Here is a 25,027-nt window from a genome sequence, read left to right as displayed (position 1 = left end):
AGCAAATTAAAGTCTTGATGATGTCCCTGTTTAAGTTATTTAGGCTTTTGAATGATTTTAATAAAACTTGCCCTAAAAGTTTAAGGTACTAACATGAATACATGAAACACAATTATTTGACACACCAAGAACGTGTCTTAACTGCCGTATGAGAAAATCTAAAGTATTTTTTCCTCATTTTGATTTGTTGCAAGCTTTTCTTCAGTGGTATCTCGGATTTGACCTTGAAATTGGCCTTGTCTCCCACACCCTTTTTTTGTTTATACACTTTCTGGGGGTTATCATTTCAACTTTGGGAATTTCAACTTTGCATGCAGTGCAAATAACCCTCTGAATCTCCTTGCTTGTGTGTTTTATTAGCAAAATAAATTTATTAGTGGGTTGCATAGTCATTGCCTGTTCTCTTCTATGTGGGGGCAGGTTTGTTAGGTAACAGTGATCTGCTGCAAACAAGAGAGTGCATAAGTCAAGCAACCATGGCACGTGGCTCATATGTTCTGTGCTTAGATATCTGCATTCCTTCTGTAGGAGATGAGAGCTCACAGCACTGCAGCACAGTTGCTTCTAGATTTTTCCTCTCCTGGGTCTATATGAATATCTCCCACAGTATTCTCCTGAGGAAACTGGCAGCCCGTGGCGTGGACAGGTTCACTCTTCTCTGGGTGCAGAACTGGCTGGAGGGCCGTGCCCAGAGGGTAGTGGTTAATGGAGTTAAGTCCAGCTGGCGTCCTGTTACGAGTGGTGTCCCCCAAGGGTCAGTTTTGGGGCCCATCTTGTTTAATATCTTTATTGATGACCTAGACGAGGGGATTGAGTGTACCCTCAGTAAGTTTGCAGACGACACCAAGTTGGGAGGATGTGTCAAACTGCCTGAGGGTAGGGAGGCCCTTCAGAGGGATTTGGATAGGCTGAACAGCTGGGCTGAGCAAAATGGGATGAGGTTCAATAAGACCAAGTGCCGGGTCCTGCACTTTGGCCACAATAACCCCATGCAATGCTATAGGCTTGGGGCAGAATGGCTTGCAGAATGTAGAGAGGAAAAGGACCTGGGGGTGTTGGTTGATGCTCGGCTTAACATGAGCCGGCAGTGTTACAGGCATCCTGGCCTGTATTAGAAATAGTGTAGCCAGCAGGAGCAGGGAGGTGATCATCCCCCTGTACTCAGCTCTGGTACGGCCGCACCTCGAGTACTGTGTTCAGTTTTGGGCCCCTCACTACAAGAAGGACATTGAGGCCCTGGAGCGTGTTCAGAGAAGGGCAACAAAACTGGTGAGGGGTCTGGAGCACAAGTCTTATGAGGAGCGGCTGAGGGAGCTGGCATTGTTTAGTCTGGAGAAGAGGAGGCTCAGAGGAGACCTTATTGCACTCTACCACTTCCTGAAGGGGGGTTGTGGTGAGGAGAGGGTAGGCCTCTTCTCCCTGATAAGTAATGACAGGACGAGAGGGAATGGCCACAAGTTGCGCCGGGGAAGATTTAGATTAGACCTGAGGAAGCATTTTTTCTCTGAAAGAGTGGTCAGGCACTGGAATGGCCTGCCTAGGGAGGTGGTTGAGGCACCATCCCTAGCGCTGTTCAAGAAGCGTTTAGATGAGGTGCTAAGGGATTTGATTTAGTAGTTGGGTAGGGATAGTGATAGGAGGATGGTTGGACTAGATGATCTTATAGGTCCTTTCCAGCCTTATGAACCTATGAACCTATAAGGGAAGCACAACACAGGTCTCAGCTGTTCTAAGAGCACTGCGCAACTCCTGCATGGTTGAAGCAGTCAGCCTGGCTTTCCACTCTGAAGTGCCATGTAAGATTGTTTTAAGCTTGTTGAAGGTAATATTGGAGCTGGAGGGAGCAGGAGAGGCTTGGTTCTTTGGGACTGACAGAACTGATATCCTGAAAGTGGCTGGGAGGATTTTGCTGCTGGAAGATAATTTCACTCAGGCACCTGATTGTGGGTAAGATGAGGATGCTGCACTGAGGACTATGCTATAGACGTGGCCCTGATAGCATTTCAGGCAGTGACTGTCTCTTGTTAGTGAGGTTTATTCCTAAAATACCCATGGCCTTTGGAGTACCTCTCATAATATGTCTGTGATAATGCGAAAGATTGAGATTGGCCTTTGTCCTAGAAGTCAGGTCTTAAATCTTTCTTCTGGCTATTGCCAAGTTATTATGGCACTGCAGAGAGTGATTACTCCAGCTAGTCCAGTACAGTTTTAGATTGAAATTAATGGCACCTTGCCAGTGTGATCTGAAGCTCATACCTGTGAACTGTAGCAAATTATGAGAATTACTAGCATATACAAGGTCAGACTTTAGGATTATCTGAATTAAACTCAATTCTTGCAGTTGGTCTTTTAACGTTCCCCAAGTTGAAGATTTTTTTTGGTCAAATGACTAAAACTATTCTGTTATGAACTTAGTATGTGAAACTGGATTGTAATTTCAAGCAGAATTCCTGTATCCATTTATGTTAAAGAAAATTCCTCTTTCCCAAATCATATTAAATGTAGATACTGTGGTGTTTGCACAAGTTAGTATTAGCATACACATAGAGTAGTAATGAATTTTATACACTTCGGTGTCTGCTATAGATACTTAGTTGAAAAAGAGCAGGAAAAAATTGTTCAATGGATATTTTTAGTCACGTTTTATAGGGAAGCTATGAACTCCTGTCAACAAAATGTACATAGGAACAGGACTCTCAAAAATACTACAGTTCTACGAGCTTTTAGAAATCATTGGCTGTAAGGAGAGGAATCAAAGCTCAAAATCATTTCTCTGTTGTTTATGGTCTGCTGACGCACCTGTGTATGTTCAGATGATGATTAATTATGAGTTATTCCTAACATTATAAGGAAATGTGAGATAAATGGGTGAGGGGAAGAAATGAAAATACTACATGAGACTTAGAGATGACATAGGGAAATGATCCAGGACTATGTGATGAGGAAACAAAGGACATAGGCACAAATCCATAGCATATCAACTTTGGTAGTTCTGCAGCTGAAGGAACAACTTATTCCAACAGCAGGGAGGTCTAGGTCTTTGAAATAGAACAACTAATGGCACTGATTCAGCATTGTGCCTCTGGAGTGATGAATGAGATCAAACTGCTTGGTGGTTGAGCACCAAATAGTGTGAAGTGCATTAGTTCCCCTGTCAGTTTATGAGTGAGAGAGGTAAAACCACAAGGCAACTTGGTGTCTAGGTCAGGATCCTGATGCTTCTCTTTGGTAGGAGCTCCCCCATCAACCCTGTGTGTGAGCCCAGGGCCACAGTCCTCCTCAGTGGAGTCTCAAAATTAAGCAGTCTGCATGTCGTCTTCTATCTCCTTTCATAGACAAAGGCAAAACAAACACAAAGTGAAGGGGCCAAGGAGAGAACCCTACAATTTACCCTCCCCTCCATGCTGACTGACATCACTGTAACATTTACTTCAAAGTTTATTTTTATGTATAGTGTAAATGCAAAACAAAATCTTTGATGGCTCATTCTATGCAAGTGTTATGAAATTCTATCTAATTCAGTTCAGTTAGTATCAGTTATTTTATATTAATAAAATAATAAGCAAGCCTAGGCAAAAAAAGATACCATGCTTCCTTGAGAAGAAAAACTGATTCCTATCTACAGGCACGACCCCAGCCAGGAGCAGTAGGTATGTTTAACATGCTGTGTGTATCAGCTTGTGTGAGCACCTTGCACACTCTGTGGAATAACTGCAGCAGTTGCAGTCTCTTGTAATAGGGCATTTGTGCTGTTTTGTTCTGATACCTTAGAGCTCGTCAGTAAAGCTGGTCACCATTTAAATACAACATTAAATTTTCACACAAATGTATTTGAATTTTATATTAAAATCTGAGATTCATCCTTTATTTTATTGTTGATGACTATAAAAATGTAGCAAAATGCTTGACAGATACTGTATTTGTTATACTTTTAAAACTGCTAAAGACATATTTGTAGAGAATTGCTGAATTTTCTGTGCTGTCTAGATTAAGAAAATGTTATGTTCAATTTTTTGCTTCAGCTGCTCACTCATGAAAGAGAAGGAAATCTAATTTCATGAGAATCATTCAAAGCATTAATAAACTCAATCTCACTGCATCACTCTGCCTTCAAAACAAATAGTAAAATATCATTTTATTTATACATACTCTGTGACATAAAAAGAGAGAAACAGCAAAGAAAAATCTGCATGATAACAGGCTTCTAAATCTGCAGCATTCCCCAAGACGTTATAAAGCACTCGCTGTAAGCTTTTTTCTCATCTGCTTCTGAGCTGCTTTCAAACCACGTTCCAGCAGTGGTGTGCAACTGAATCCAATCAGCACTGTCACTGCTGCCATCACCATCACATCACTGTGCACACCAACCAGGGAAACGAAACTAAAGAGAAACCAAACTTGTTTGGGGTCAAATTCAACCTGGAACACGTTTCTGCTACTCTGCCTTCAGCTCCTCTTTGGTGCAGCAAACAGCTCTTCTTTATATACATTACTTTTGTGGTTGTGCAGTTTTCTAGAAAAAAAAAAAAAAGGAAAAAAGAAAAGGCATTTAGGAATAGCTCTTTGGCTCATTTGGCACCTCTAGCAATTGTGGAGGACCGTTGTGTTTGGTGCAGGCACCAAGATGTGGGCTCCTTGATTTTTGGAAGGAAGTGCATACTTCTAAAGTCCCTGAGGTTTTTCCTGAGACTGTTCTGCTGTTTGTTTGATTCTTTGTCTGCCAACACCACTTAAGGGCTGTTACTGTTTTGTTTTTATTTTTCTGTCTTTCTAACAGTATCAAGGACAAAAATAGCGGTGAACTAATTCCCCCAGTAATGAAGGAAACTGTGTCCTACCTGAAAAGAAAAGGTGAGTTCTGTGTCAGAAAGGGATTTGTCTTTCAGAACAAAGACAGCAGTATGTAACCCTCAGTGCCTGATTCAGCTATGTTTATAGCTGCAACCTGAAAATGAAGGATGTATTCAAATCCTGAACATCTGAGTGGCAATTGGGCATTGCCTTGAGGGCTTTGATTCATAGGCAGTATTTTATTATCAGATTATCCTCCAAATTATCCTCCAAAAAAAGAAACCCAAAAAACAAAACTGGGGGGGGGAGAGGGGGAGGGGGTGCTTCTTGCTCTCAGAATCAGATTAGGGAATAGCAGGTGAGAGAGGATATCTTGAAATACAAATAATCAACCTGTATCATATTGTGGCTTTTAAATAGAACTTGCAGTAAAAATCAATGAGAAGTTCTGTATTTATAGAACTCATTGAAAAAAATGCACTTTGTAGGAGCAAGCTTGAAGACTTCCCTTCGCAAAAAACTTCTACTGGCATTTACAGGTCCTTTGACTACAAGTCATATCTATGGTTGCAATGTATAGGGACACAGTTTACAACAACCTTTACTTCATAGAATCATAGAATGGCCTCAAAGATCATCTAGTTTCAATCCCCCTGCCGAGGGCAGGGTTGCCAGTCACTAGACCAGGCTGCCTAGAGCTACATTCTAAGCCTATGTCACAAATCACCTTCACACACGTGGCAAAGAGGGGATGCACTTTGAACTGCTGTAGTCTCCGTATTGCATACCCAACCAACACAATGGAGGAAGCATCAGGTGATATATGTAGGACAAGTGCACTGTGTTCCCAACTTATGGAATGGTGGAATGGTGGAGCAGGCGGAGAGGAAGAGATCAGACTACAGTTCTGAAGTTCCTTTTCTCTATATAAGGCGATTTTGCATTTTGATCCCTGATTTTGAAGGTGATGAGAATAACATTTCCATACCTCCCCCTGCTTCACAGCATTAAGAGTTTCATGAATGTTATTAAATCTTACATTACCAACTCCAAGTATTAGGTGCATTTATATTATAGGTGAAAGACAAGAAACAGAGCATAACACAGTTGTGTGACTAGCACAACGTTGCTAAGAGCTAAAACTGGGATTGATTGCTATGATCTCTGAAAGTACAGTGTGAATTTTTAATAGTAGTAGTCAGTAGAGGCAAACGAAGAAAGCCAGAATGGTTCAGTTACTTTTTGTGATGGTGCAGGTGGCATTGTTAGTGGGTTTTTTTGTTTGTTTGTTTTTAAATGGAACATCACTAGTCTTTTACATGCTATTAATTTTGGTTAATGCTTAAACTAATTTTAAGGATTAACATGAATTTTGTTAAGTCCAAAACCAGGCTCCTAGCTCTGTATTGCTGTCATATATGACAGTTTCATCTGAGGTTTTCCTTGTTCAAAGAACTATTTGTATTGACAGCACACAAATTAAGAATACAAATGGTGAGTTATTTATCATCTTCCATAGAGAGCCTTACCCTAAACATACATCCCACAATATTCTCAATCTTAACTGCGTTCTTGAGCTGCTATTCTGAACAAGGTACATTTTCATTTCAAATGTGTTTAAGTGTCTTCAAATGTGTTCAGTGCTTATTTCTGTTTAACTGTTGCTAGCAGAGTTTGTTCTGAGTTTATTTGAATCTTAACAGAGAAATTTCAGATATTTTTAAAACTTGCACTGAATAGGCTTTACATTTGTGGAAAGAGAGAGGAAGGAATGTGAGGAAGAATGTTACTTTTCATCTGTGTTGCAGACTCTCTTGAGAAATCCTGGCTTCATTTGCATCAGTGCAAGATCATGCTGGTTTAAATGAGGACAGACTATGCAGCATCTTTCCCTCATGGCTAAACCATATTTTAGTTTATCCTGTAGTAATAAGAACATTTTATTGCACATTTTATTTTTGTTTTGTTTTCATAACTTGCATGAAGCTTAATGGTATGTATAGGGGATTAAGAGGGAGATCCATTGCAGTGGATAACTGCTTTCAGTTCACAAGCAGCTGAGCATAGCTTTTGTAGGCCTCCTTCTATACAGAACAGCCGGCTGCGAGCCTATTGAAATTGCTGATTTATCATCAAAATACTTGGCAACCAAAGGTGAAGTATTGGAGTGGAGCCCACTCTGCTATTAAAGGTATCTACTGATCTACAGCACACCAAGAGCTCCTAACAGACTTTATTGAAGGTTCTAATTCAACATTTCCACTCTCATAAAGCTGTTTCGACATCCTGGATATGCTGTTCCAGGCACATTAAAGATGAAAACTTTTCAGGTGTACCTTGTTTCAAATACATTACTGTTGAATGTGTGGAATGTAAATAGTTCACTACTAAGAATGTTGAAGGCAAGTGACTGGCAGCTTGAGACAATCCCTGTAATTATAATTGTAAGTGGATAATTAGAGCTTATGTAGTGGATCAGTGCATGCCCCCTCTGCAGATGAAAGCCAGTTTTTTCGTGTTTTAAATTGTTAGGAAACAATCATACTTACATACATTTAGCTTATCTTAATAGGCAAATACCTCTTACTCACTAATCCACAGGAGTCAGGAGAGCTAAAGCAAGGATGAACATACACTGATACCACTACTTCTCAAAGCTGTTATTAGTGAGAAATGGAGTGAAAGTTTAATCACTAAAAATGTTGATTAATTTAAACTTCAGACTCCATATGGAGAGGTTACTTTGCTTATCTTGCACTTCTTGCACCTACTTAAAGATTTGAAAGAAGTATTGTATTTGTGACCAAAGTTTCATTAGTAATTTCTTGTAATGACTGAACACAGGTGGTCTTCCTCTTGTTTTTCTTGATGTTTTTCTTGATGTTTTGTCTTGTAGAGACTACAGTATCAGACACTTCCACCATTTTTTCTACTGAACAATACAGAAATTCAAAATAAAAACAAAACAAAAGCAAATAATATAAAAAAAAACCACTAAAATTTCAGCTTTCATGGTTGTGATTAAAGAAAAGATTTGGCTCAAACATAACATTGCAAAATTTCTCTGAGATGAAGGCTTGTTATTTTGAAAGCAGTAATCATCCTTGGATTTTCTCCAGACATCCTCTTTTTTTTTTTGGCTAAAACTTCATCTGTTCAGTGCAGTTTGTGAAGGACAGTCTCTGAGGATATGTGGTGATATTTCTGAACAAAAGGCTTTGTCCTGCTTTGTGCATCTGTTCAAGTTGGTGGCACAGTGATGCTGAGCACTGTTCTGCAGCTCAGCCTCACCCTTGCTAGGCAGGCTGTCTCACTTTTCCCCATCTTTCTGTCCTTCTATGTCCCCGGGAAGATAGGCCATCAGATCTGCCAGCTCTGGCATCTTCCAGCTAAACATAGGTTTGTTCCGAGCTGACATATCCCCTATCACAAGGAGATGTCCTCTAACCAGATTTCTCAGTTAGGGAGACGGCTTGTCAGGTAGAGCATTTGCTGACATTTTGAGCCAGCTGATGCTTGAAAGCCAAGTACCTGCCATGCTGAGGCTGTTCACAGTAGGTGATAGACATGCATTTTTTTGCACTTGTTTATAAGTGTGCAGGTATCTGTAGTACTAGCTGTCTGTTCTGATTTTAACTCTTTATCTAAATCTGGAATATCTCAGTTCTGCCAGCACGTGTTGGTTCTGGTGCTGACAGCCCTGGAGGCTGACTGGCAGCATTCTTTGCACTCCAGATGCAGCTGTGAGTGCAGCGAAAACTTCAGCTCATCCTCCAGAAGTGGCAGAAATTCACTGTTGTTACTTTTTCCATTTGGTTGTAGGCATAGTTTCCATCCTCATGGTATTATAGGGAGTTATTTTTTGGTTTTGCAGCTGAGAAATCACTCTGTCGAACAGTGTTACTGTGCTCTTTGTATCTGTTGTAGTTTCCATAGTAATAGGAGGCATTACTTTGGAGTCATCTGAGAAGAAGGTCACCCAATACTAAAAAACTCAGCAGACAGACTCCTTTACATCTGTTAGTGTCATGTAAAGGAGATCTACTATTGGCTGATGACTCAGAAATTTACAATAAACATGATAAACTATGTTTCTTAATTTCTATAATAATGTTCAGGCTATCTTTTCAACGAAGGAAGAGAAAGTTGACATCTTTCTTCTTTCATTCGTTTAGGCGAGTTTTTAAGTGAAAAAAATGTTTTTGCTGTTTTCAATAATGAGATTTAATAATGCTTAATTTCAGTTCCTGGTAACCTTCGCAGGAGAGAGCTGGTTTCTTTAAATGATTTCTGAGTATTTGAGAAAATAATAGGCTCATTAAGATTAAATCTCAGAGTTCATCTTCTGGACTAGAACAGAGAAGTTTTCTTAATTTCAAAACTCAGCTTATGGTTTAGTCAGGCCATAGAGGAAGGATAGGTTTAACAGGGCTCATCTGTGAGTAGATCTTCATAGTAACTGGCAAAACAGAGGACTTTTTTCCCTGTTCAACCTCAAAACAACTTGTTCACCTGTCTAGTTTAGACTTGGCTTGACCTTACACTAAATAAGATTTTTGTGTATTACCTTATCGCTACTGTGCCTTGAGAAATTGCCTTGCTTAATTAAATATTCACTCTCTTGTCAGAACAATTCATAAGTGTTCATAACCTGGTGTCATTCCTTCAGTGGTAATGATCTTAATGCTTTGCTCACAGGCCCCTTTCTCAAACAAACCCAGTTTATGCCACAAGGCAGTCATTTTTTCTCCGGTTAATATGTCTCCACATGTCCTCAGCAACCTACTTAGTGGTGAAGTGCGTTGCTAATGGGAGCTGTCTCATCTAACAGACTGTTTTTGTAAGCAGAGATGTAAGTAATGCTGTGCTATGAAGGCTGCACTTTTAAGCACCCCTGATGCTTGGGGATATGAGAGTGGCAGCAGCCACAGGTGCTGCCTACAGCATGCTGGCAGGACAGAGGGAACTCATAGCCTTGTGCATTGGAGGCTGCAGGGTTCAGTCATGCGCTTTTCCTTTATGTTTACATAGGTGTCACAGCACTTCCTTTCATGACTTTTGCTTTTGCATCTTCTTGTTCTTGAAAAGTAGTTAACATACTCTATTTAGACTTGTCATGAGAAATTGAAAACTCGGTGGCGTGTGAGTGTTGGTTTGGGGTTTTGTTTAGATCAGCGTTAATACAATTCACTACATTCCCTTAGTCCTTACACTGAGCCTATCTTGAAGTAGTAATACACCATCTTTTTACTGGTTTATTACACATTACCAGTTTGAAATCTAAAGGTAAGATTATTATTTTCAGTGCATTTAGAGGTGCAAACTCCATTTTTGTTTGTGTTTTAAATGGTCTAAAGCCAAAACTAAAATTTGCAAAATATGATGTTTATGCTCTCAAGAGTAGGCAAATAAGGAACCAGCTACAAAAAAAAAAAAAAAAAAAACATAGAAACTGAAGAGATTGAGATCAGCAGAAGCTCAGATGTAATGAAACAGGCCAATAAACTCATGGTGAAGGAATTGCTCTGCAAAATTATAGAAACAAAATAGATAACTGTCCCATAAAGGAAAATTATGCCACAGCAGTCCCCATTACTGAGTCTTTCTCTCTTAACTTATCTCTTTTGTTGACTGCTAGTGCTCTGCAGCACAAACTTTCTGATCCATGATCTCTCATAGTACCAGAGGAGAGTCCTGGGGGATGACAAGGACTCATGAATGCAATGGTAATAACTGTGCTACAGAAGACTAATAATAAAGTAGTAAATGTCCTATTGCATGATTATGGTGACAACTAAACTTGTCCTTTATCTGTTCGGCATCAACAATGGGGGTAAACAGCAATTAATCTTTCCTTCCTGTTCTCTTCATGAAGCACAACATATCTTGCTGATGGAGAAAGTTTTGGTTTAATTTTTTAATGTGAATGAATACACTCTGATGGTGAGTCAGAATGGGCAGAGACCGTGGTTATACATTCTGAATACGTTTGGATTGCTGTAGCTTAGTTAATTTACCTCCTGGCCTCCACTTTGTAATCAATCAAATATCTTTAAAAATGTAACACTGGGAAACCTTGACATTGGTCATGTAAACATTTCTGATTTCTTGTCTTTCTGTTTCAATGAGAAAGTTTTTACCTTGGGATCGTGGAGATGAGACTGGTTCACGTGTCATCAAATAAAAATGATCTGTGTAATAAGCACAGTTTGTGTTTTTGATGCTCAAACATTGTAAATAAATTATGTTCAGAGGTGCCAAGTATATACTGAGAATATTCATTCATAAATCCAAAGGCTAGGCTGTGCTGTTCAAAACTGCAAGGCTGAAAACACACTTTGGATTTGTGGAAGAATGCACTGTTCTAAATTCTTGCTGCTGCAGCTTCACTATAGGGCTGGAACTATTTTCTCTTTCCCTCTGTCCTAGAATTTCTGCACCATCTTGCAGTGCAAATCATTTCCACATCTTGATACTCCCTCTTTGTTTCACAGTGTACAAGGGAGAATGTGTAACCCACTCCTAAAACTTGTACTGTATTCTAACCTTAAAAATATATATCCCAAATTTATCTTAATCATAAAAATTCTTAGTTTCTACTACTTTAGACAAATGATTGCAGTGAATGTGAGCAGTTAAAATATGGTTTAAATTAGTCAGTAGAAATAAATAAGTTCTGATTTTTAAAAGGGATTCTTACTAGAATTGAGCAATCTGAAGAAGCCTGAATCAGTTGCATTAGTGAGGATGAAAAAAAATTCCAAATCAGGATGGACACTTCCAGGGCTTTAAACTGGGTTTGAAGGGAGTAGGGAGGGGAGTTATATGTGACAGAGAAAGGCTGAGGGATGTTGTCACTATTGGAGATTGCAGGGAAAAGCCTCTGAGTTGTTCCATAGGATCATGCAAGGACTCCTCAGAGAAGGTAATGTTGCCAGTAAGCCATCCAAACTCATTTTGTGTCCCTCTAGTGGTAACTGTACCTGCTGCTTTCCTAAAGTGCCTGTATATCAATGTGCGTAGAATGGGAAATAAGCAGGATGAGCTTTAGATCCATGTACAGTTGTAGGACCATGAACTCATTGCAGTCACAGAGATGTGGTTGGACAGCTTGCATGACCAAAGTGATATCTTGGAGAGCTATGTCCTTTTTTGGAAAGACAGGCTGGGGAAGCAAGGTGGGGGAGTTCCCCTCATGTGAAAGACCAACTAGAATATAATAAGTACCACCTGGATGAGGGTGAAGGACGTGTGTTGTGTGTGAGAGTTAAGGGGCAGACTACTATGGTTGACATCATTGTAGAGGTATACTACAAGTCATCAGATCAGGAGGTTGAAGTTGATGAGGGCTTCTACAAGCAGCTGGAAGTAGCCTCCCAATCCTGGGCACTGGTTCTCATGGGGTACCTTAATCATCCAGATATTTGTTGGGTAAGCAACATAGCCAGGCACATGTGGTCGAAACCATTCCTGCAATGTGTTGAAGATCATTTTCTTACAAAGGTGGTAGAGGAACCAACAAGGCAGGGGGTGCTTCTGGACCTTGTTCTTACCAACAGGGATGGGCTTGTTAGGGATGTGAAGGCTAGGGGCAGCTTGGGATGTAGCAGTCGTGATGGTGGAGTTCAAGATCTTGAGTGGAAGAGGTAAGGCTAAAAGTAGGATTTCTACCTTGGACTTTCAGAGACCCAATTTCAGTATTTCTGCGTCCTACATGGAGGTATCTCATGGGCAAGAGTGCTTGAAGGTAAGGGAGCCCATGAAAACTGGGCAACATTTATACAGCATTTCTTCCAAGCTCAGGATTGGTACATCCCTAAGAGTAGGAAACTGGGGAAGGGAGGCAGGAGACCTACATGGATAAGGAGCTCAATGGAACTCAATGGAGCAAGGAGCTCATGGATAAGATCAAAGGGAAGGAGGTAGTCTATGAAATGTGGAAAAAGGGCTTGTCCTCTTGGGAGGAGTATAGGAGTGTTGCCAGGGCCTGCAGTGAAGTGACAAGGAAGGCTAAAGCTCACCTGGAGCTGAAACTGGTGAAGGAGATAAAGGATAATAAGAAGGGTTTTTTTTTTAAGTATTTTAACAGTAAAAGGAAGACTATGGATACTGTAGGTCCCCTGCTGAACGTAATCTGGTAATGGGGGATGCTGAGAAGACAGAGATACTGAATGCCTTCTTTACTTTGGTCTTTGCTTCAAAGACTCTCCCTTGGGACCCTGGAGAGAAGAGAGAGAGAGTCAGGAAAATTGAGAGCTTCCCTCTGGTTGAGGAAAGGGTGGTCCAAGAGCATCTAAGTGGGATCAATGTGCACAAACCCATGGGCCCTGATGGGATGCATCCATGTGTGCTGAGGGAGCTGGCAGAGGTGATTGCCAAACTGCTCTCTATCATCTTTGATGGGTCTTGGAAAACAGGAAAGGTGCCTGAAGACTCAGGGATAGCCAATGTCACTCCAGTCTAAAGAAAGGGCATGAAGGAAAATCTGGGAAACTACATGCCAGTCAGTCTCACCTCTGTCCCTGGAAAGGTGATGGAACATCTTATTCTAGATGCCACCTCCAAGCAATTGGAAGAGAAAGTCATCAGGAATAGTCAGCATGGATTCAGCAAGGGAAAATCATGCTTGACTAACCTCATAGCTTTCTATGATGGAATCACAGGATGGGGAGATGGGAGGAGAGCAGTGAATGTCATATATCTTGACTTCAGCAAGACTTTGATTCTTCCTCCCTTGACATCCTGATCCTGATAATGAAGCTGAGAAAGTGTGGGATAGAGGGGTAGACACTGAGGTGGGTTGAGAATTGGCTGACTGTCTGAGTTCAGAGGGTGGTGATCAGTAGTCAAGAGTCTGGTCGGAGACCTGTGACTAGCGGTGTTGCCCGGAGGTTGGTGCTGAGTCCAGTCTTTTTTAATATCTTAATTTATGACCTTGATGAGATAGTGTCCACCATCAGTAAGTACACTGATGATATAAAGCTGGGAGGAGTGGCTGACACATCAGAAGGCTGTGCTGCTATTCAGCAAGACCTGGACAGGCTAGAGAACCAGGCAGCAAGAGACCAGATCAGGTTTAACAAAAACAAGTGTAGACTCTTACACCTAGGAAGGAATAACTGCAAATATCACCACAGGTTGGGAGATGACCTGCTGGAGACAAGCTCTGCAGAGAAGCACCTGGGAGTCCTGGTGGACCACAGGTTAGCCATGAGCCAGCAGTGTACCCTGGTGGCCAAGAAGGCCAATGGCATCCTGGGGTGCATTAAAAGGAACATGGCCAGCAGGTCAAGGGAGGTGATCCGCCCCCTCTACTCTGCCCTGGTGAGGCCTCACCTGGAGTACTGTGTCCAGTTCTAGGCTCCCCCGTACAAAGAAGATCAGGATCTCATTGAAGAGAGTCCAGTGAGAGGCCACAAAAATGATAAAGGGCCTGGAGCACCTCTCCTGTGAGGAAAAGCTGAGCAAACTGGGTCTGTTCAGCCTTGAGAGAAGATGGCTCAGAGGGGATCTTACAAATATTTATAAATATCTTAAGTGTGGGAGTCAAAGGGACATGGCCAATCTCTATTCAGCGGTCTGTGGGGAGAGGACAAGGGGAAATGGCCATAAATTGGAGCATAGGAAGTTCAGCACCAGATGCGAAATAAGTTCTTTACAATGAGGGTGATGGAGCACTGGCACAGGCTGCCCAGGGAGGTTGTGGAGTATTGTTCTCTGGAGATATTCAAGACCCACCTGGATGCCTACCTGTGCAGCCTGCTGCAGGGAGCCTGCTTTACAAGGGGGTTGGATTTGATGACCTCTGGACATCCCTTCCTACAACTATGTGATTCCTGAAAATCAGCAGGACCAACAATCGAAAAAACATTTCTAAACTCAGTTTTGTATAGAAAGAATTCAGATTCTCACTCTTTGCTGTTTCTCTTGTGAAAGCAGGCAAATTAACAACAATTTTTGATGCCAGATGATTGAAAGAAAAAGAATGCAATTTTCTCATCTCTCTTTCTTTGACAAGTTTTCAGCAATGTGACAGCATGTGCTGCTTTAATTTATCTGTTTTGATTTTCTGTGTTTTTCCTTTGGAGCAACTGATCGGGGAGGCAGAAAGGGGTTAAGTATTTTTAGCAACAGTTTATTAATTCAGAGTGTGACACAGTTGTGTCATTTCACTGTAAAATTTTGTCTACTATGGTAAAACCCATCTTATTTCAGTGTGGAATGAAGTGCCTGTCTGTTTTCATTTATGATTACTGACATTTAAATAATTACTCAGTTAAATTCTCAATCTCAGAATCACTTTTCATTGAATACAGATGGCTTCTTCTCTAGTCATATTACTATATTTTTCTCTCTAGCATTGAATATTTGAAATAAAATTCTACTCTCTTTGGTCCAGAGAACATAGGGCAGGGTAGCAAAACTCTGCTAATCTCTATATCTATCTGTCCATCTATTTATCTGTTTTTATGTGCAGGGGCATGGAGCAGTTTGTGTTATCTCAATAGAGGTTCTGCAGCATTGGTGGAACATTTGAGTGATGTGCAGCTGTGTGTATATCAGAACTGCTGTTAGTGCCAGTCATCAGCTAGCAGTGGTCTGGCAAGCATTGTTAGCCTGATTGTTAGTCTGATTTTTGTATTCTCTGTAGAATAGTTTACCCATGCCTTTAATGGCAAAATAGTTCAACTTGTACAGCAGGAAAAAAAATTCAACCGAATAAAGGGGTAGCTGAGATAAATTGAGCTATAAATACAATTTGACTGAAGAACACTACTAACATAAAATTGAGCCATCTAAGTCAAAACACATTCTTCCAAGGATAAAAAAAGAGTGTGTAGAAGTGCAATGACCAGGATTGTCTTCAGACAATTTTGATTCCTAATCCTTTAACACTGGTGGCTCTGATATGAATTTTGTTTGCAAAAAGAAGACTGATTAATTTCACTTCGGTGGGGGCACCTAGTGCTAAACAGCGCTTTATTATGTTAGTGCCACGGACTGATTTTTCCCTGCTATTGACTGAACAGGAAGAGGCAAGGCTGGCAAATACATGTCTGGTTGTGTGTCAGGCTGAGTGCTTACCCTTCACAGTCGAATAACTGACAAGAGGCTTCAGGTCCCTTTTCCCTTTCCCATCCCTTATTAGGAGACTCCAGTTGGGGGCATATGCTTATGCAATTCAGGTTAGATGATGTGGGAAATGCGGTGTAGCACTGTCATTCAAATGATGTTTCAGATTGCTTTCCCTTGCCCTGACTATGGCAGGCCCTTCTGAAGTGCAAAAAGAACTGAGAGTAAATAATAGGCTTGCAGACTTCTTATTAATCTCACTCAGTTCATAAGTATCGTGCAAGTCAGAAAAAAATCATTGCAGAAGGTCTTTCTACACAGAAGGGCTCATTGTTTTCCAACTTCAATAGCATTATTGCAGATGGCTCATCTCTGTTTATACTAATGGGCTGAAGATATTACCTGTAGTTTATTTAAGAAATCACTGTAATATATTATTTCTTGTTTTAAGCATTTTTATACAAGAAAGGGGCTGTTGTTGCTCTAGTTTCTTTACCTTAGAAAGAGAGTAAACATTTCTTTACCACTAAGAATTTTTGCTCTAACCTACATTTAATTAGTCATGTCACTTAAATAGGTTGTACGTGTGGATATCCGCAAACACTGAGATACCAGCACTGGTATTTGGTTGTTACCAACTGTGATCAAATAGATTACTGTATATTGATCCTGTTTCAGCTGTTCTGGAAATTTAATTCTGAATGTACCATGAATTTCACCCACATCCTACATTTCTGCAAATGAAGAAATAGTTGTTTTCTCCTCTCCAAGGCTTCCAAACAACATATCCAGCAAGATGTGTTATGTACCATTACAGTAACACTGATGGGATGCAGGACAAGTACAGCTGCTGTCTGCACTAGAGATGCATGTCTTTAGTTAGACTCTTGAAAACACAGACAATAAAGAAATATTTCTTTATTGATATTTATTACACTGTAGTTTATACAGTGAGATTAACATCAGATTAAAGCATTAACTATTAAACCACTTCCTGCAAACTGAATTTTGAGCATTTGTAATGTCCATCTTCTGAAATACATGTGTCTACAGAAAACCTACAGTCCACTTACAGCCAGCATAAAATTCTACAAATTCTAAGAAAATTATTGCACGTGTTGTTTGCTGTGAGCAGTGCCTTGACAAACTGGCTGTTCAGAGCTGCCATTTCCAAGGCCATGCCTTCAGACAGGTTGTACTATAAATCTAATGGAACAGTTTTTCTACAGTGGTGTCATTTGCAGTAACTTTGTTCAATTGAACATGATCTGGTAGAGAGTGAAAGAAACATTCAAATAGATCGATCGCTATCTACTAGGTTCCTTTACTAAATTCACACATGCCCTTCATAGTATAGTATGAGATACCATACTTCTTCCAGATTTTTAGGCATAAGCTAAAGTTTTAATATTTAAATTGGAGTTTAAGAATCAAGAACATACATGTTCAGAAAAAAATTAAGATGCCATATTCAATCAAGCTTCAGATTAGCTTCTAATTCTAGTGAGTGGGACACTTCTAATGAGACCTAGGGCTTAACAAAAGGCTCTGAAACATCTGAAAATTTACTTCTGAAAATTTACTTTGGTTGTACATTATCAATCTTCTAGTATACTGATCTAAATTCATATGAATAATACTAAATGCTATTCTATCAGGAAGACTTTGATCAAGGAATTCTGCATTTACTACTTTTTCATGTGTAAAATATACTTTTGTATGTAGCCTGGGTGAATTTACAGGAATGACAGTACCTAGCAATAGGACTAGGGGGAATGGCCTCAATTTTTGTCAGGGAAGAGTCAGGTTGGATGTTAGGAAATACTGCTTCTCCAAGAGAGTGATCAGACGCTGGAGTGGGCTGCCCAGGGAGGTGGTGTAGTCATTGACTTGGGAGGTGTTCAAGGAACATTTAGATGTTGTACTGAGGGACATGACTTAGTGGAAAATACTAGCGATATGTGGACAGTTGGACTAGATGCTCTTAGAGGTCTCTTCCAACTTTGGTGATTCTATGATTCTATCCTAGTATATTAGTGTACATTAGCCTGTGACTCCAGATTTTTCTAGAACACCATAACAGCTCTTGATGATGCAAATAGATGTGCACATATTTCAGTTACTATACACAAGCATCACTTTCAGTCTGACTACTTAGCTGCTGAAAGATTAGCATGAAAAAAAAAGTCAATCATCTGCGCTTCCACATTCATGTAAAGAAAACAAACAACAGCCTCTTCAAGTCAGTGGGTGGTCTGCCACCCTTCTCAAAAAGGCTGCTATTTTTGCTATGTTTTGTCAGATAGCCTAATATTTTCGATGATTGTGCTTCCAGTGGGAATCTCAAACTGAGACTACACATGAGCCAAATTGTATTTTCTGCTAGGCAGAAGGAACAACACAAACCAGAGAGGGGGACAGAGAAGGAAATTGTGATTTTACCAAACTCAAAAGCAAGAGGCGCTGCATGTTTCAGAAAAGTAATACTTCTTGTCCCAGTGCTGTTTTGTGTTATAAATCAGATAAACAACTTCCTTTGAAAGCTATTATCCAATTTCAATCCTTGACTGTATGCAGTTTACTGACATTTTTCCTCTGTCACTGAAATCAGCTTTCAGTTAGTCAGAGACATGAAGTCAAGTTAAATAGGTACTCCTCCTGAAACTTACAATGCACATTTCAGAAATGTCTTGAGACTATAATTGAGTATTTCAAAATACTAGGGGCAGACAGAGCCTGAAGTCCCATTGATTTCCTGGGAAAGGTGAATGGAGCAGTGGTCTGCCCAAAAGTACCTTGAAGGTGGGGAGGCTAATGTGCCTTCAACAGTAAGGACTCCTTAATCCAAATATGCTGTAAAGCATCTCCTAGTTTAGATATTGTTTCACACACTGACAGAAGTAGGACCTCAGGGAATTGTTGCAAATACTCATTGGCTTGCTAAGGCTTTAAGGTGTTTAAATTAGAATAGCAGATTTTAGGCGTTTGTAGATTTGTCTCAGTTTATAGACACACTGAGACAGAGGTACATAAGCAGCCTAGCAAATCTAAATCTTCGCTTCTGTGTCACTAGGCACTATTGAAAACTACCTTAAAAATATATATATAATTATGACACCTCTAAAAAACTTACATAAAGGTGATAGTATTTCTGTGAGTGGCAGTAAAGAAAATGCTTTAGACACCATTACAACTTTTTGTATCAAGTGTGTTTGCTCCCGAAACTTCTTCCTCTGTTCTGTTTGCAACTGAATCTATGAAGAAAAACAAGAGAGTGGCAGCTGTTACTGATGGGACATTAAATGTATTTTTCAGGCCTACAAGTAGAGGGCCTCTTCAGAAGGTCAGCCAGCATCCAGACTATTAAAGATGTTCAGAAGCTCTACAATCAGGGTAAGTTGCCATTATAAAAATTGCAATAGTTTTATAACAGTGTGAGGGCCTTATTGATCTTGTTTTAATTGACGAAGCAGAAATGGTAGTGCTTTGTTGGTTTTTTTTATAATCAGTTAATCAAAAGTCATTTGTAACCTAAAATACCATAATAAGAACATTAGTACAGAAGCTCAGAAGGTAGCTTAAAACTTACTGATAAGCTGATGTCAGAATTTTCAAAAATTGTAGTGACTAAAGAATGTTGAGGTTTGAGTAAAAAACAGTCTGGTTTCTCATAGGCACTTGTATTACCTCTGTGCAGTTTGAGGCACTACGGTTAGTTAAAAATGCCAAGTATTGCACCTTAGTGTCATTTTGCCTCTGGTGTTCTTCCATGGCTATTGCAAAGAAATGCAGTTTTACATAATAATTGATGAAATGTAATAAAGTGATTTTGAAAGCCAGTGACTTCCACATGAAGTAATTTTATGGTACACATTTATGGAGAGAATGACTTACAGCAAGATTAATAAAGCTTTGAAAAATACGAAGAGAAAATTGTAGGAGTTACAAGCTGCTGAAAAACCACTAAGTTTTCTAACTGTGGTGTGAAACAGTTTTTGTACAGTAGTTCAGAGATTAAGTAAAACATCTGATTGAACACATTTTTCTTTTTCCTCCTTTTAGGCAAGCCTGTAAATTTTGATGACTATCATGATATCCATATTCCTGCTGTTATCCTAAAGACTTTCCTTAGGGAACTTCCTCAGCCGTTGCTAACCTTTGAGTGTTACGATTCTATTGTTGGAATTACCAGTGAGTATTAATCCAGTTTTAGGAAAATTCATACAGCTAACTAAACTGAACTGTGCTAATTCACTGCTGTTTGCTAACCATGGCTCAGTTGTGAGTATAATTACATCAATGCCTTAACTACAGATATTAATGAATGACATAATCTGTACTAGCACAAGGTGGGATTCCATCCAGAAGAGTATGGTGGATGAAGCATCTCACCAAGGAGTTTAAAGCATGGGAATCAGAATCTCTGCTGTTTTACTGAGTATCATGAAGGCTCAGAAAGCTGACAGGTAGCTCCATACTGGATATACAAAGAACAAATTTCCCTAGCACCTTCATTGTTCTTTTTCTAGATTCAGCTCAACCTTTAAAGTACAAAAGTACAAACACATCATATTGTTAGAAAATGTTTTGAAGATGTTACAGGCACTATTATAACTATGGTAAATAATTTGCATACCCGTGCAACCTGGTCTAGGGAGCCTGTTTTGGCAGGGGGTTTGGACTAGATGATCTCTAGAGATCCCTTCCAACTCCTACAGTTCTGTGATTCTCTATCATTCTTTTTGTATTCCCTGTATTTGCACTGCCTGATACCTTGACACCAGTGTTAACTCTTGATGCTTTTTTATTCTGTTTATGCACTCAGAGTGATGTAAGGAAAAATAGCCCCATGATTAGCAGAGCTAATGAAGCCTGGATTCCCATCTCAAACATGAGCTTTCCTTTGTCTTCTCTAATGCCCAGATAGAACTGATATCACACTTGCAAAGATGAAGGGATTACTGCAAACAAGGAGATGTAACAAATGGAAGGAAAAATGAATGTACACCCATTTCTAACGATCTAGGCTCACAAGGAAAGAACTCCAGAAGGAAGTATCTCCAACGAGAGAACCTTCTTCGGTGGCACTCAGCCCTTAAATGAGGTCCAAGAGGGGTTGAGCCAGACTCCACCCCTTCTGGTCACACAGGTGAATTGCCTTTACCTGTGCTCCCAGGGCTGAACGGATCTTTCCTTCAGGTGCTCTATCAGTGGTTCAGGCCATGACAGCAGTCCCCATACACATACTGGGCATTTTTCATGGTCAGGATGTCTTTAGGCTCTGTCTTCTCTACCCTGTTACCTAATTCTACAAAATGCGTAGGTATATAATAGACATTGATCTACTACTCTCTCAAATCTGATCTAATCGTCTCAACAGTTTATATGTTGGTGACTACCAGCAGATTCTTGACAGATAGAACAATGCCAGAAGTTTATTCTTTACAGAAAAACAACCTGAAAAATTGGACCTATGGACACTGTTCTCTCCTCTCCTCTCCTCTTTTTTTTTTTTTTTTTCCAATTTATTCTCCCTGCTGGCAGTGTGGGGAGAATAAAAATCTGCTTTTATACACACGAAAATAGTTCCAGTTTTGAAATTGCTTTCCTTACAGCTAGACTTTGTGGGGCAGAGCTGTGAACTTTGCAGTAAAAATCTTTTTCCAAAGCACAAGTTGATCAAACAAAAAATGCACAACATTTTTATGAATATTAGATACTACTTTGTCATGTAGGAAATAAAAAAAAAATCTAAGTACATATGCAGAGATTAGAAGTTTGGTAACTATATACAAGAATTAAAAGAACCTAATCTCTTCTGTATTTGGAACCTTCAACTTCTTTTATCAAATATCGCTGAAATTACCCTAAAAGTTGAAAAGTTATAGCAGGCAAAATCAGGTGCACTCATACATATGAAGCATTTTGTCAAAAGTCTTTAAAATCAAAGATTCATCTACCTACAGAGTAACTATCTCAGCATGTTAAAAAAAGTGTCTTCACAGGTCAGTTGTAGAAACTGAGGGAATAAAGATAGTTATTCAGAATAGATTAAGGATAGATGGAGTTTGGGAAAAGGATAGATAGATGCTAATTTTTACTGAATTAATCTTTTCACTCTGTACATTGTTATGTTTTGCCAGAACTGATTGCAAAAAAAAAAAAAGAAAACATCTGAAAAGAATCTGAGTGCAATGCATTTTCATAGAAATGCTGAGATTTTTTGCATGGAAAAACGTCTGTGAAGCTTTCAGTTCATGTTATTTTTGTTTATCACTGTTTTAGATGCTGGCAAAGTATTCTGTTAAAGATGCAGTTGAAGACAATTTCTCTTTGGGCTTTTTTGTTATGCAGAGTGATGTCCACTATTGTTTCTTGATGCTATGGTGGCATACTATTTTTAAAGGTGCTAAGCCTGAGAGCCATTCTGGACTGCAGCAAAGTCACACTCTCTGTGAATACAGTGCAGAAGGGAGCTTTGAAGAGGTGTGATCACAGACAACTGTCCTGGAATGATTTGAAAATTCTCATTCTGGCTTCTGGAAAGCAGTGTGTGATGTATCTATTATATCTCTTAACCTGCAAACCCAGAAATTCACTACTGATGCTTTACAATACTTTGAAATCATAGTGAAGCTTTTCTCTTTAGTGTCTCATCTGAAACATTTTTACAAGATTTATTGACAGGAGCTGGGAAATAAATCAGCTGAGTGATAGACAAAAAAAAGAAAAGAAAAAAGAAAAGAAAGAAAAAAAAAGAAAAGAAAAGAAAAGAAAAGAAAAGAAAAGAAAAGAAAAGAAAAGAAAAGAAAAGAAAAGAAAAGAAAAGAAAAGAAAAGAAAAGAAAAGAAAAGAAAAGAAAAGAAAAGAAAAGAAAAGAAAAGAAAAGAAAAGAAAAAAAGAAAAGAAAAGAAAAGAAAAGAAAAGAAAAGAAAAGAAAAGAAAAGAAAAGAAAAGAAAAGAAAAGAAAAGAAAAGAAAAGAAAAGAAAAGAAAAGAAAAGAAAAGAAAGGAAAAGAAAGGAAAAGAAAGGAAAGGAAAAGAAAGGAAAAGAAAGGAAAAGAAAGGAAAAGAAAGGAAAAGAAAGGAAAAGAAAGGAAAAGAAAAGAAAAGAAAAGAAAAGAAAAGAAAAGAAAAGAAAAGAAAAGAAAAGAAAAGAAAAGAAAAGAAAAGAAAAGAAAAGAAAAGAAAAGAAAAGAAAAGAAAAGAAGAAAGGAAAAGAAAAAACTAGAACCTTGTAGTTTTCAAAGAACTTCTTACACAGCTGTAAATGCTGCTAACGAGTTCCTTTGCCCAGTACTGCTACACTCCCTGAATTATTTACCCTGCAGAATGCTGACAAAAAATTCTTGTGACTCACGTTTTTGTGTCTTACAGGAACTGATAGCTCCGCAGTAGTAAAAATATCAACACAGCTCACCGGGGCATAGCTCCATGTATTTAAATCAGAGCTCAAGGGAACTTTTAACATGCTGGAATTTTGTGCCTGCAGACATACTTATATGAATCTCTAGCTACGTCAGGGAGAGAGAGAAAAATGGAACAAATGGAGAAAAAAAACATATGCACAAATGAGCCAGTTAGGTCAGATATGACTGTAATTTTCAGTCCTTTTTTCCAGTTAGGTGTTAAACTTCCCTACTACATTTATTAAGATATTAAAAAATAAAATAAAATCTATGTATATATATAATCATTTGGAACAATATTCAAAATGTATTCCAGTGCTAGCATAATTCTTACCCAGACTCTCTCAGTGAGTCTGGGGTCTGCTTCCAGATCTGCCCATCTGTAGAAATGTGTTAATAAATCTGCTTTGGCTCATCTCTAGAAAATTCTTACTCACCCAAATGTCCATCTCATAAATCTTTGTCCAAGAAAGAAGAGTTTCCTGCAGAATCACAGAAGTGTGTTTGGAGTTAGGAGAGTGCCACAAGAGTGCTTTGCAGGACTGTGTTTCAGCAATAAATTAATGATATAAACAATAGAATGCCTGGATTCAATGTGTGAAGAGATAATGGGATTCAAAACAAAACCTTGGCCATTTCACTGAGTGGGGAGAATATTCTGGAAGTTAGTTTTAGCCGTGTATAAAAAAATACTAAATACTTATCCTAAGTATTGCCCAATATATTGGGCTTATCCTAAGAGATAGCCCAATCTATTATCATGGGAATATATATTGATAAAGAGGATTTTTGTGGTCAGTTCTACAGATGAATAGCTAAAGTAATTCCATCCGCTGTAAATAAGGTGCTATTTCTTGGTAACATGTTGATGCTTTTGAGTTAAAGTATGACTGACTTTCATATTGCAGGTGTGGAGAGCTGTTTACGAGTAACCAGATGTAAACAAATCATTGAAGGACTTCCTGAACATAATTACATTGTTCTGAAATATCTGATATGCTTTCTCCATATGGTGAGTATATAGGAAAAAAATCCAACAGTAGTGCCAATCATTTCATTAAATCTAATAAAACTTGTTGCTAAACAATGGTCTCAGCCATACAGTCAACATGAATTTCTTCTGTACATGTAAGAAATACTACTGTGTGAATTTAAATGAAACTGTGGCTTCACTGGAATATTTAAAAGTCCACGTTCCTCCATTGCCCATTCACAAATGTATGTTTTAGTGATTTTTTTCCTATTTTGGAGTGAAAAATATTGAAAATAATAGGTGTGTGATTTTTAGTGTTACATAAAAAGTTCATAAAGTCATTTTTTTCCCAGCGTGCAAATGTTGGACACCTAAAACATATTAAGTATATAGGTATATATTTGTGTCACTTCAGAAAATTATAAAAATATTGGTGACCCTTGGGAAAGTAATCAGCAAAATATTTTATATTTAACTTTAAAAACATTTTCCTGTTTAAAATAGCCTTTCATTCTCTAGTTTACTACATTATCAAACAAAAATATTTAATAATGCCATTTTGCAGAAGTTTAGTGTACTTCAGAATAAACACTTGAATTTGGAGACCCAAGTATGGGAGTTTGGGGGAATTTCAGTTACAGTCATTCTGCAGTCATCCTAATAACATTATGCTGTTATCAGTTTATGTGAAGGAAAAGACTTTAACATGAGTGTAATTTTTCCTCCCTCTCACTTTATCCAATATATTACCTTTTTCAAATTGCATTTTTCAAGCCCAGGTG

At 38.9% G+C, this 25,027-nt stretch overlaps 1 protein-coding gene across 1 annotated transcript in view; it reads left to right on the top strand.

Moving 5' to 3' along the window:
- ARHGAP8 (Rho GTPase activating protein 8) overlaps positions 1-25,027 on the top strand; it is an 82,522-nt gene that overhangs the window by 49,384 nt on the left and 8,111 nt on the right. Inside the window, exons 9-12 of the mRNA XM_065742404.1 lie at positions 4,778-4,851; positions 19,180-19,257; positions 19,927-20,055; positions 24,181-24,284. Coding sequence (XP_065598476.1) covers positions 4,778-4,851; positions 19,180-19,257; positions 19,927-20,055; positions 24,181-24,284 — 385 coding nt within the window. The remainder of the gene's footprint in view (positions 1-4,777; positions 4,852-19,179; positions 19,258-19,926; positions 20,056-24,180; positions 24,285-25,027) is intronic.

Source organism: Cyrtonyx montezumae, unplaced genomic scaffold, assembly GCF_038088225.1.
Source record: "Cyrtonyx montezumae isolate F1298 unplaced genomic scaffold, pur_monq_1.0 scaffold_3, whole genome shotgun sequence".
Classification (NCBI taxonomy): Eukaryota; Metazoa; Chordata; class Aves; order Galliformes; family Odontophoridae; genus Cyrtonyx; species Cyrtonyx montezumae.
Note: the sequence above shows the minus strand (reverse complement) of the source record. Positions and strands in the feature narration are given on the sequence as shown.